Source organism: Microcaecilia unicolor, chromosome 14 (assembly GCF_901765095.1).
Source record: "Microcaecilia unicolor chromosome 14, aMicUni1.1, whole genome shotgun sequence".
NCBI classification, from domain to species: Eukaryota; Metazoa; Chordata; class Amphibia; order Gymnophiona; family Siphonopidae; genus Microcaecilia; species Microcaecilia unicolor.
This window is the reverse complement of record NC_044044.1, coordinates 48,461,147-48,474,978: the sequence shown is the minus strand read 5'-3', so window position 1 is coordinate 48,474,978 and position 13,832 is coordinate 48,461,147. Positions and strand designations below refer to the sequence as shown.

Sequence of the window (13,832 nt, the reverse complement as noted above, 5' to 3'; positions counted from 1 at the left end):
AGCAATGCGGACAGTTCTCTGGACAGAGGTGCCTAATATCGCCACTCTCCGGATATTGCTGCTGGTCTCCACTCAATCCGGATATTCAGCGCTGGCCACTGACTACCTGGATTTTTGTTCGAATGCTGTGGTTGGCCTTTGAAATAAATGTCCAATGTGGTGGCTGAATAAATATGTCCAGACTACAGAGGTATAAAAAATATATATTTTTCAATTTACTGATTGGAAAATTTCAGCTTTGGGAAAATGCATCTCTTATGTCATTTTACAAAGTGCAAGAGAAAATACATTTCTTTTTCTCCAGCGTTGCACTGCAACAGGATTTTCAGTTCAGATCTAGTCTGTATGTTTCTCTTTCTAATCTATGGCCCCTTGTTCCACATTTTTGAGTACAAAAATATCACTATAATCTTATCTTCTGTTTGTTGCTTGGCGTTGTCTCTGTAAGCTGATCATATCAAGGCTTTAGCTTTACTGGTCCTGCAGTAATAGCCTTAGTAGCCACGGAGAATATCCTGAAAACCTGACAGACTGGGAGGTTCCCCAGGGGGTGGACTAAATCAAGGAGTCACGGATTCTTCCACGGGCTGTGGAGACAAAGTCTATCAGAAGTGGCAGCCTGCTGAGCACTCACAGGTTTGGCCCACATGACAAGCTTTCCTTTGGACCAGGACCTCCTGGCCTGCAGCTGTTGTAGTTAGGCGGGTGTGTTGCAGAAGTAAGAGCAGATGACGCCTGAGGTGGCCACGCCAGTTCATAAACGGTCAGAGATTCATGGTTCTCAGCAGTGTGGGGAACATTATTTGTTGGCTATAAATGGAACAAAAGAGAAAAACATTACAAAGGACACGGAAGAAAATTCTCTAAGTGGGTGCCCAGATGCCATATGGTAAGAGTCTATTCTACAGTGGCATCTGGGTACTCATATGTCATTAATGAACACCAGCGCCCATAGTTTCATCAGCCATAACCTGACTATGGGTGCGTAAATGCGGTAGGAATGCAGTAACTGCAAGACACACGTGTAAGTGGAAACTCCGCCCATGTATACGGCCCTTGCATTTATGAGTTTTGCAACTTAACAGGCCCTCTTACAATAGCGCTTAGGAACTCTGCTGGGCTGGCACTGTTGCAGGTAAGTGTACACTTTGGTGTGCAAGGGGACACCTAGGGGGTCGATAGTCAAAGCAGTTTAATTGGGCAGAAATAGCTTGTTCTACCCCCATATTCCTGGAGGCAGGGTGCTCTTTAAGTAGGATAGGACTACAAAGTGATGTAATTGTAGTTCTCTTGTGATAGGCTCTTCCTGTTCCCAAGGCCTTGTGGGACTTTTCCTATTGGCTGGCCCTTTGTCCCTGTGTATGCTGGGCTGTAGCCTGCAAATTCGCTCTCCATTGAGCGAAAGGGCTCTGCCTGCAACATGCTTGTTATGAACTGTAACTAACACTGTACCTTAAGCCTTTCAAAAGCTTTGTAACATCATCAGATTTTCATCATTTAAAAGTATTCACAGCATCTACTCTCTCCCAGCTTGGTGCTGAGATGTCTGGTTTCCCTTGTACACAGGGTGAGCTGGTAGAGAACAGACTCCCAGTTCTGCAAGGCAGAGACTCTTAACTAGCACATCAAACTGTAAGTTATTTCCTTTTGTTTGGCTTTGTATTAAAGAAGATTCTGGTTCAAGAGTTCTTTCACAGTGATGTTCTGAACTCTGGTTTAGCTGACAGTCTAGCTAAGTGTTTGAGACAGCACTTTTGCAAGGACTGTACACGGATCCTGGCGAGTTAAAGCGCTCTTGCAGGGCTACCCACTGCTAATCAGCGGCACTTAACCTGGTTGGTGCTGCTGAATATCACCACAGACCGCTAAACTCAAAGCCGGCCATATTGTGGGCTGACAAGCTGGGCATTTTATGGGCCGTCTGGGGCTGGAGTTGCCACTTATGCGGTTAAATATTTATTTATTCATGACATTTATACCCCATATTAGCCTGATATAGATGTAAGTTCAATGGGGCTTACAAACAAACAATAAAGTGAATAAAGCATAATAATGTACAGAATATAACACAAATTACAGCACTTAACCACCTAAGTTAGTGGAGGAGTGGCCTAGTGGTTAGCGCACTGGTCTTGCAATCCAGAGGTGGCCGGTTCAAATCCTGCTGCTGCTCCTTGTGATCTTGGGCAAGTCACTTAACCCTCCATTGCCCCATGTAAGCCGCATTGAGCCTGCCATGAGTGGGAAAGCGCAGGGTACAAATGTAACAAAAATAAAATAGATACTATTGGAGATTCTACATGGAATGTTGCTATTCCACTAGCAACATTCCATGTAGAAGCCTGCGCGGCCACATTGGTGATCTGCAAGGGCTGACGTCTACACAGAATGTTGCTACTATTGGAGATTCTACATGGAACGTTGCTACTATTGGAGATTCTACATGGAATGTTGCTATTCCACTAGCAACATTCCATGTAGAAGGCTGCACAGGCTTCTGTTTCTGTGAGTCTGACGTCCTGCACGTACGTGCAGGACATCAGACTCACAGAAGCAGAAGCCTGTGCAGCCACATTGGTGATCTGCAAGGGCCGACTTCTAGTGGAATAGCAACATTCCATGTAGAATCTCCAATAGTAGCAACAGTGGAGGAGTGGCCTAGTGGGTAGGGTGGTGGACTTTGGTCCTGAGGAACTGAGTTCGATTCCCACTTCAGGCACAGGCAGCTCCTTGTGACTCTGGGCAAGTCACTTAACCCTCTATTGCCCCACGTAAGCTGCATTGAGCCTGCCATGAGTGGGAAATCGCGGGGTACAAATGTAACAAAAATAAAATAGATACTATTGGAGATTCTACATGGAATATTGCTATTCCACTAGCAACATTCCATGTAGAAGACTGCGCAGACTCACAGAAGCAGAAGCCTGCGCGGCCACATTGGTGATGATCTGCAAGGACCGACTTCTACATGGAATGTTGCTAGTGGAATAGCAACATTCCATGTAGAATCTCAAATAGTAGCAACAGTGGAGGAGTGGCCTAGTGGTTAGGGCGGTGGACTTTGGTCCTGGGGAACTGAGGAATTGAGTTTGATTCCCGGCACAGGCAGCTCCTTGCGACTCTGGAGAAGTCACTTAACCTTCCATTGCCCCATGTAAGCCGCATTGAGCCTGCCATGAGTGGGAAAGCGCAGGGTACAAATGTAACAAAAATAAAATAGATACTATTGGAGATTCTACATGGAATGTTGCTGTTCCACTAGCAGCATTCCATGTAGAAGGCTGCGCAGGCTTCTGTTTCTGTGAGTCTGACGTCCTGCACAGAAGCAGAAGCCTGCGCGGCCACATTGGTGATCTGCAAGGGCCGACTTCACTAGTGGAATAGCAACATTCCATGTAGAATCTCAAATAGTAGCAACAGTGGAGGAGTGGCCTAGTGGTTAGGGCGGTGGACTTTGGTCCTGGGGAACTGAGGAATTGAGTTTGATTCCCGGCACAGGCAACTCCTTGCGACTCTGGACAAGTCACTTAACCTTCCATTGCCCCATGTAAGCCGCATTGAGCCTGCCATGAGTGGGAAAGCGCGGTGTACAAATGTAACACACACAAAAAACAATTCACACCTCATAAAACACAATCCTATCTTTATGCAGTGTTGCTTATGCGGTTAAGTGCCAGAGCCAGCAACATAAACCCAGATGTTCCATGCCGGTTCCCGGACTTAACCCGGTATTAGGAATAAAGCCGGTGGCAGCTGAAAAAAGCTCACTGTTGCCGGTTGAATATTGACCCCCTAGTGGTAGAATTCCTCTTCACGTGAAGTTTACAATAAGCAGAGCAGAGTCAGCCTGTTTGTAAAATAATTGTGTCCTTTTGGCAAAATATATTAGTTAAGAGCCTTCACGCTACTGGCTGGCTTGGGTTTCTCTGCGACCTCCAGCTAAATAGTTCAAAAATAGTCAAAAAACCTAATGACCTTCCCATGCCAATCCTCAAGGGGAAATTCTTAGCACTGTTTCATGGGGAAATACTGACAGCTAGAGGCCAAAACTACACGAGATTATGATTTTGCTAGTTTCTACCCATGACAGTGTCTTTAGAGGTATCTGGAAGAGATGAATTTGATTCTACTTCTTAATCTCTCTGGAACTTGTTTCCAGTGGACATTTGTTCAGAGTCTTCCAAAGACAACAGCAGTGACAGTGGTGGCCAGTATATAATTTCTGTGCCACCCACTATCTACCTCATTTTTATTTATGCAATTTTAAATGTACATTATCAAGTATCACACTTGTACAGAAATAGAGCTTCATCTATGTAAAATTTAAGTTAAGAAATAAAAGCTCTTTGTAATCCACAAGTAAGGAGTTTCCAAGAACATAAAGAGATAAAAATACAAGCCAAAATCAAGAAGAAATGACTACTCTCTGAAAACAAGCTAAACCTTTATAATAATACTAGTAAAAAAGGCCCGTTTCTGATACAAATGAAGGGCGCTAGCAAGGTTTTCCTCGGCTCCCCTGCAGCCACCCATGTCCAGCGACCCTCCTCTCCCCCTGCAGCCACCCATGTCCAGCGACCCTCCTCTCCCCCTGCAGCCACCCATGTCCAGCGACCCTCCTCTCCCCCTGCAGCCACCCATGTCCAGCGAACCTCCTCTCTCCCCTGCCCCCCCTGCAGCCACCCATGTCCAGCGAACCTCCTCTCTCCCCTGCCCCCCCTCCTGCCACCCATGTCCAGCGACCCCTGCAGCCACCCATGTCCAGCGACCCCCCTCTCTCCCCTGCCCCCCCTGCAGCCACCCATGTCCAGCGACCCCCCTCTCTCCCCTGCCCCCCCTGCAGCCACCCATGTCCAGTGACCCTCCTCTGGACATGGATCAGCTGTGAGGCATGTTTTTTTTTTTCCCTCCCGGGTTCTGAAGTTGACATCATAATGGCTGTGATGATGTCAGCGTGATCTACACAGCCTACCAGACCACCTCAGAGTGTGGCATGGTCCCAGGCATAGAACGTTGGAGGTGAGAATTATTATATAGGATATCTCTTGTGACTCTGGGCAAGTCACTTAACCCTCCATTGCCCCATGTTAGCCGCATTGAGCCTGCCATGAGTGGGAAAGCGCGGGGTACAAATGTAACAAAAATAAAATAAATCTTTAGTTAGTAACCACATCATTCTCTGGAATTCGTTGGCAGAAAATGTAGTAAAAGCGGTTAGCTTAGCGGGGTTTTTTAAAAGGTTTGGATAGCTTCCTAAAGGAAAAGTCAATAGACCATTATTAAAATGGATTTGGGGGAAATCCAGTGCTTGTTTCTAGAATAAGTAGCATAAAATGTACTTTTTTGGGATCTTGCCACGTACTTGTGACCTGGATTGGCCACTGGGTCCTCTGACAGCAAGAACAGCTCCCTTTCCTACTTGCTTTAGCCATTGGCACTATCTGCACCCTGCCATCGTGCTGGCCTCCCCCTGCCGCACACACTCAGTTGTCACACATGCATGAAAACCAAGCATGTGCAAAGGGGTAGGGCGTGTGGATAGTGCCGCCAGTTGAAGCAAGAAGGAGAGGGAGCCGTTCTTGCCACCGGAGGACCCCCCGCAGCTGGTGGAGCTTGGGGATTCCCACCAGCACAAATATTCTCTGTAAAGTTTTGACTTGGCATGGGGGAGGGGTAGTGTGAGACTACAGAACATGTGCTCATCAGTTTGCCCAGTGACCCATCCAAATTGTGCGGTCTGGCTACTCCTCTGGTGCGGGCCTATCTGCTGATATTCAGTGGTACTTAACCAGTTAGTGCCTCTGAGAATCAGTGCTATTTTGTGGGTGGTCCGTGGGTGGGGTCAACATTTATGCGGTTAGGTGCCGATATTCAGCAGTTAACTGCCTACGTTAAGCAGCCAGATCACAGAAAACACAGTCCTATCTTCATCCAGTTTTGCTTAAGCTGTTAAGTGCTGAATATCGCACTTAACCAGATAAGAGATACCTGGCCACACATTCCCAGATATTCAGTGACTGTGCCCAGACCAGTGGCATAGGAAGCGGGGGGCGGTCCACCCCGGGTGCACGCCGCTGGGGGGGGGGGGGGGAGTCGGCTCCGCTGGTTCCCTGCTCTCTGTGCCCCGGAACAGGTTACTTCCTGTTCGGGGCAGAGAGAGCAGGGAACCAGCTGAGCCGACGCAGCTCCCAGCGACATGCACTCAGGGCGGAGCGGCCCGCCCACCTGTCCCCTTTCCTATGCCAGTGGTAAGAATGCGCTCTGGGGGGGGGGGGGTGCGCCGTGCTGCACCCGGGGGGGGGGGGGGGGTGCAGCGGCGACCCGCCCCGGGTGTCAGCCACCCTCGCTATGGTACTGGCCCAGACATAGCCTAGCATTGAATATCCAGAGGTAACGCTGGCTGGGGCCTAAAAAAAAATGTTGATTGCCTCTAAAATATTGATTACTTCTGAAATGTTGGAATGCTCTCCCGCCGGAGGTGGTGGAGATGAAAACGGTAACAGAATTCAAAAATGCATGGGATAAACATAAAGGAATTCTGTTCAGAAAGAATGGATCCTCAGAAGCTTAGTGGAGATTGCTATTCGCTGACATCCAGTGGGACATAACTGAATATCCCCAGTTAGAGGGTAGCAGATAGCGGCTTATAACACCCGATATAAGCAGATAGCTGCCGATTTTTAGAGCTGGTTTAGCAGCCATATTTGGCCGCATGAAAACCTGGTATATCTTTGGCCAGTTTAAAGATAACCCACTAAGTCTGGATATCAACTTAGCCGGTTCTCTTTAAATCGGCCAAAAATAAAGCAGATATTCAATGTCGGTCACCGTAAACAGCCTGGAGTGGCCACTACCAAGCTTTTAACCCAAGTCTTGCAATCCAGATGTGGCCAGTTCAAATCTCACTGCTGCTTCTTGTGATCTTGGGCAAGTCACTTATCCCTCCATTGCCTCAGGTACAAAGCTAGATTGGGACAGAGAAATATCCACAGTACCTGAATGTAACTCACCTTGAGCTACTACTGAAAAAGGTGTGAGCAAAATCTAAATAAATAAACATTTGAATAAAGCTGCTTGCTGACACCTCTGAATAGACCCTCCCCTTTGTTTAGGAGGAGAAGGGCTGGGAAGGCTTTGTACACAGAGGGCCGCATGACTGTCAATACTATCCCTAGTGGGCCGCACACACAAAACGAACATGTAATTTTCTGCCAACAAAACTCAATGTGACGACTGAATGAACAAAAATTATTACCAGTTACCATATACTTTTGTCTTTCCAAACAAGTCTTATCCCATGGTTCTATCCATCAACGCTTCCATTGACAACAAAACTCTGGCTAATGACATTTTCTCTGTATACTTTCCATGGTCTTTGGGGCGACATAAAATTTAATGGTGGATCGTATGTGGCCTGTGGGCCGCAGGTTGCCCAATCCTTGTTTGGGAAGAGGAGAGTTGGGTAGTAGTGTTCTGGGGATGAGGTTAAAAGCTTGGTAGTGGCCACATATCTATGGTCTTATCCAGTGCATTTTTCCTAGCGAAAAAGGTGCCGGTACTCAAAATGCCAGGCCACCCTTCAGGAATGGGGTGATCACTGAGGGACTCACTCCACAATAGCCAGGCCCCCTGCAACCAGTCACAGAATCTATGACAAGGCAGAATTGGTGTGTAGATTCTGAGCTCTTTCATTAAAACTTGGGGTCCCGTGGGTCAATTTTAGCAGACAATGGAAAAGGTGCCAGTACTCAAAATGCCAGACCAACCTTCGGGGTGGGGTGATCACTGAGGGACCCACCCCACAATAGCCAGGCCCCCTGCAACCAGTCACAGAATCTATGACAAGGCAGAATTGGTGTGTAAAGCCTGAGCTCTTTCATTAAAACTTGGGTCCATGGGTCAATTTTAGTAGACACTGGAAAAGGTGCCGGTACTCAGTACCCCCGAGTACTCCCTCAAAAAAAGCCCTGGATATAGCAGGACTAAGATATGTGGAGAAAGTTACCTGGATATCTTGAACCTGCTGTGTTCAGCAGTGCTAAGATAAGGACACATCTCACTGGGAATTTGTTTAAGGGTAACTGAAGAAATCACCTGGCCTCATTCTGACTTACCATTGGTCTTTCAACTGCAGAATAAATTGTGAAGATGTCAGGTGTGTTGACAATCTCAGTTCTACCTGCTTGGAAAAAAAACAAAACAAAACCGACTAGTGAACAATTGCCTTTGCTCTCTACTGATTCTGTGACTTTGAATCAAGTCACTTTACCCCTCTGTCCCTCAGTTGTAGTCCCAGCATTGCCCCTGCCCCTCTCACCTCAGACGAATCACATTATTATGTGCCAGAGCCGGTGGTGGACAGCGGGACTGGTGGTTGGGAGGCAGGGATAGTGCTGGACAGACTTATACGGTCTGTGCCAGAGCCGGTGGTTGGGAGGCAGGGCTGATGGTTGGGAGGTGAGGATAGTGCTGGGCAGACTTATACGGTCTGTGCCAGAGCCGGTGGTTGGGAGGAGGGGCAGGTGGTTGGGAGGCGGGGACAGTGCTGGGCAGACTTATACGGTCTGTGCCAGAGCCGGTGGTTGGGAGGAGGGGCAGGTGGTTGGGAGGCGGGGATAGTGCTGGGCAGACTTATACGATCTGTGCCAGAGCCGGTGGTTGGGAGGAGGGGCAGGTGGTTGGGAGGCGGGGACAGTGCTGGGCAGACTTATACGGTCTGTGCCAGAGCCGGTGGTTGGGAGGAGGGGCAGGTGGTTGGGAGGCGGGGATAGTGCTGGGCAGACTTATACGGTCTGTGCCAGAGCCGGTGGTTGGGAGGAGGGGCAGGTGGTTGGGAGGCGGGGATAGTGCTGGGCAGACTTATACGGTCTGTGCCAGAGCCGGTGGTTGGGAGGAGGGGCAGGTGGTTGGGAGGCGGGGATAGTGCTGGGCAGACTTATACGGTCTGTGCCAGAGCCGGTGGTTGGGAGGAGGGGCAGGTGGTTGGGAGGCGGGGATAGTGCTGGGCAGACTTATACGGTCTGTGCCAGAGCCGGTGGTTGGGAGGAGGGGCAGGTGGTTGGGAGGCGGGGATAGTGCTGGGCAGACTTATACGGTCTGTGCCAGAGCCGGTGGTTGGGAGGAGGGGCAGGTGGTTGGGAGGCGGGGATAGTGCTGGGCGGACTTATACGGTCTGTGCCAGAGCCGGTGGTTGGGAGGAGGGGCTGGTAGTTGGGAGGCGGGGATAGTGCTGGGCAGACTTATACGGTCTGTGCCAGAGCCGGTGGTTGGGAGGAGGGGCTGGTAGTTGGGAGGCGGGGATAGTGCTGGGCAGACTTATATGGTCTGTGCCGGAGGCGGGGCTGGTGGTTGGGAGGCGGGGATAGTGCTGGGCAGACTTATACGGTCTGTGCCCTGAAGAGCACAGGTACAAATCAAAGTAGGGTATACACAAAAAGCAGCAAATATGAGTTAACTTGTTGGGCAGACTGGATGGACCGTGCAGATCGTTTTCTGCCGTCATCTACTATGTTACTATGTTACAGCATTTATATCCCACATTTTCCAAACATGTTTGGTTCAATGTGGCTTACAAAAGAAGGTCGAGAGTTACATTGTGGATGCACAATGGTGAATTGTTACGTTTAAGATGAACAAAAGAGGGTATCAGATATTTATTTATTTAAAAAATGTATACCTCACTGAACTACTAAGCAGTTTACAACAGAACATGCGCAATAAAATACAAACAAAACAACATAAAATACCTGAATTTCCCTAGGGTAGTTACCATTACCCCAAGAGAAATGCTTAATAGAGACCTGAGAGAGATATTAGGGTTTACAGATTACACTCTTCCCCTTCTGGCTCGTTTATTATTTGCCCACCAAGATTTCTGATGAATCTGTGCAACAAATAGACCAATCTTTGGATATTTCAGCCATACTGGAAACACCTACAGTAGAATTAATGTCTTCTGCAACTCTACTACTACTAAACATTTCTAAAGCGCTACTAGGTTTACGCAGCGCTGTACAATTTAACATAGAAGGACAGTCCCTGCTCAAAGAGCTTACAATCTAAAGGACACGTGAACAGTCAGTCTGATAGGGGCAGTCAAATTGGGGCAGCCTGGATTTCCTGAAAGGTAAGAGTTAGGTGCCGAGCGCAACTCTATTAATAACCTTAGTTTTATCTATGGATAAAATACTAATTATGAAAAAATTCTTTAAAAATAGAGAAAAGGAGTTCTTGGGACTCAAGGTCCGTATATTTCCAGATGTCTCTAAAGACGCAGGCAGTTTCTTTTGTTAAAGCCAGGAGTGCTCCAACTGGGAGCTACATTTCTTTTACGATACCCTTGTAAGTGTATAATACTCATATCACCCCTCTCCTCAGGTCACTTCACTGGCTTCCGATCAGATACCGCATTCAATTCAAGCTTCTCCTTCTTACCTACAAATGCACTCAGTCAGCTGCCCCTCACTACCTTTCTACCCTCATCTCCCCTTACGTTCCCGCCCGTAACCTCCATTCACAGGATAAATCCCTCCTCTCAGTACCCTTCTCCACCACCGCCAACTCCAGGCTCCGCTCATTCTGCCTCGCCTCACCCTATGCTTGGAACAACCTTCCTGAGCCCTTACGCCAAGCCCCCTCCCTTCAAGTCTTTGCTTAAAGCCCACCTCTTCAATGCTGCATTCGGCACCTATCCCTTACCGTTCAGTGAATCCAGACTGCCCCAATTTGACTGCCCCTATCGGACCGACCGTTCACTTGTCTATTAGATTGTAAGCTCTTTGAGCAGGGACTGTCTCTCTTTGTTAAATTGTACAACGCTGCGTAACCCTAGTAGTGCTCTAGAAATGTTAAGTAGTAGTAGTAATACGCCATCAATCGGTGAAATATGTGTTTTATGAATCTGTACAACTTTCTGAATTTATAACAGCCAGAAGTTCTATGAAGTGAATAGCTCTGTAATGAAAAGGGACACTGATGGGGGGGGGGGGGGGGACCTGTTTAATTTCCTGTTTAGTTATCGATAATGTTCTGCTAAGTGTATATCCTGGATCTTAATTGTGGACAAAAAATTCTAATACAACATTACCTGCACTATCGAGACTTCAAAAAATGATCAGATAGGAAAAGCCTGGAGAAAAAGGTCTGTTTTCAGATCTTAAACTGTTTTAAAGATGTCGAAAATCTCAACAGAAGATATCAAGGTAGAGAGTTATGCAGGGGTAAATCGTTCCATTTAAGATGAACAATAGACAGAGAAAGGGAGGGGGCAAGGGATAGGGAAAAAGTTTTTATTTGGTCGTAATCTGTCATAATCCATGGATTCTACGTAGTCAATTGTAGACTGAGGTTGGTTCGATTTTTATTGGCTGTGGGTAGGAACTTCTTGAATAGGAAGGTCTTGAGGTGTTTCCTAAACGTAGTGTGGGGGCGTTAGGGACCTTAGAGATGTTGGCAGGGCATTCCACATCTTGGAGCTTAGGTAGGGGAAGTTTTCAGCGTGAATGGATTTGTAGACGAGTTTGTGGCAGCTGGGGTAGTGAAGGGTCCGGTAATTCCTCGCCTCTTTTAGTGTGTTCTTGAGGGGATAGGATGATCATGCCTGATAGGTAAGCAGGCGCTTTGCCATGGATTATGAGTCAGACCATGGTACAGAGTTTGAAGGTTATGCAAGCTTTGTAGTACTTGTAGTAGAGGGGTGGCTCCTTCATATCTTGGTTTCCTGAAAATGAGTCTGACTGTTGTATTTTGGACGGTTTGGAGTCTCTTTATGATTTGCTCTTTGGAACCTGAGTAGAGAGTGTTGCAGTAGTCTAGGTGTGGAAGAACAGTGGATTGAACAATGAAGAGGAAACTACACATCTTCTGTCCTCCTCAAAACTAACTACCTGTTCCTCTGATCCTATTCCCACCCATCTATTTAACACTATCTCTCCTACTTTCATCCCTTTTATCTGTCATATCCTCAATCTTTCACTTTCCACTGCGACTGTTCCTGATGCCTTCAAACATGCCGTAGTCACACCAATCCTTAAAAAACCTTCATTGGACCCTACCTGTCCTTCCAACTATCGCCCCCATCTCCCTCCTCCCTTTCCTATCCAAGATACATGAACGTGATGTTCACCGCTGTTGCCTTGACTTTCTTTCATCTCAAGCTATTCTTGATACACTTTAATCTGACTTTTGCCCCCTTCATTCAACTGAAACAGCGCATGCTAAAGTCTCCAATGATCTGTTCCTGACCAGATCCAATTGTCTCTATTCTATCCTCATCCTTTTCGATCTATCTGCTGCTTTTGACACTGTTGATCACAGCCTACTCCTTAACACGCTGTCCTCACTTGGATTTCAGGGCTCTGTTCTTTCCTGGTTTTCTTCTTATCTCTCCCAGCGTACCTTTAGTGTATACTCCAGTGGATCCTCCTCTACTTTTATCCCACTGTCAGTTGGTGTACCTCAGGGATTTGTCCTGGGACCTCTTCTTTTCTCCATCTATACTTCTTCCCTTGGTACTCTGATCTCATCCCATGGTTTTCAGTATCATCTTTTTGCTGATGACTCCCAGATCTACCTCTCCACACCAGAAATCTCAGCTGAAATCCAGGCCAAAGTATCTGCCTGCCTTTCTGACATTGCTGCCTGGATGTCTCGGCGCCATCTGAAACTAAACATAACCAAGACTGAGCTTCTTATCTTTTCCCCTAAACCAACCTCTCCTCCTCCCCCATTCTCTATTTCTGTGGATAAAACTCTCATCCTTCCTGTCTCATCAGCTCGTAGCCTTGGGGCAGTGGTGTGCTGGTAAAATTTTAACAACAGGCTCTCTCCCCGGTCCACCTCGGCGCCCCCCGTCCACCACTGCACCACCCCCCAATCCACCTCTGCACCCCCCCATCCACCTCTGCGCCCCCCCCCCAAAATTGTAGCGCTGGCTGTAGCCAGGGGGAGGGGCACTGCATTACTCTCTCCAGGAAAAAAAAATTAAATGATCCCAGGTTCCAATCTAATTCATGTTTAATATGGGATAAAATGCCATAAATAAGTAAATAAATATAAACTTTTAATGTTCAGCACCTGATTCTCAAAGTGGACATATTCCAAACACTATAATGAAAATAAAATTATGTTTTTCTACCTTTGTTGTCTGGTGACTTTGTTTCTCTGATCATGCTGGCCCAGTATCTGATTCTGCTGCTCTCTATCTGTTCCCTTGACTCCGTTTCCAGGGCTTCCTTTCCATTTATTTCTTTTCTTTCCTCCTTTCTTCATTTCTGGTCCTCTGCACACTTGACTGTACAGTGGATCCAGCTTCTGCCTATTTTCTCCATCCATGTGCAGTTTCTCTCCTCACTTCCTTTTCCCTCATCTAATCTCCTTCCTCTATCTTCCCTCCATGTCCAGCATTTCTTCTCTTTCCCTTCCCTCCCCACCATCCATGTCCAGAATTTCTCTTGCCTTCCCCTCCATCCATGTCCTGAAACTCTCCTCTCTCCCCTGTCCTCCTCTATCCATCCATACCCAGCAATTCTCTTCTCTCCCCTGCCCCCCTACCCATCCATGCCCAGCAATTGTCTTCTCTCCTCTGCCTCCCTCTATCCATCCATGCCCAGCAATTGTTTTCTCTGCCCTGCCCCCCTCTATCCATCCATGCCCAGCGATTCTCCTCCCTCCCCTGCCCTTCCCTCCCGCTCCCATCCATGTCCAGCGATTCTCCTCCTTCCCCTGCCCTTCCCTCCCGCTCCCATCCATGTCCAGCGATTCTCCTCCCTTCCCTCCTGCTCCCAGCCATGTCCAGTGATTCTCCTCCCTCCCCTGCCCTTCCCTCCCGCTCC

The 13,832-nt window shown here is 47.7% G+C and overlaps 1 protein-coding gene across 2 annotated transcripts in view; it reads right to left on the bottom strand.

The window, feature by feature from the left end:
* Nucleotides 1-242: 242 nt before the first annotated feature.
* The window catches only part of SLAMF1 (signaling lymphocytic activation molecule family member 1), a 72,525-nt gene continuing 58,935 nt past the window's right edge, over nucleotides 243-13,832 (bottom strand). The window contains exons 6-7 of one of the 2 annotated variants that reach the window (XM_030188240.1): nucleotides 8,115-8,182; nucleotides 243-810 (exon numbers count right to left, since the gene is read on the bottom strand). In XM_030188240.1, coding sequence (XP_030044100.1) covers nucleotides 631-810; nucleotides 8,115-8,182 — 248 coding nt within the window. In that variant the 3' untranslated portion in view covers nucleotides 243-630. The remainder of the gene's footprint in view (nucleotides 811-8,114; nucleotides 8,183-13,832) is intronic. The other variant, XM_030188241.1, reaches the window with a different exon arrangement.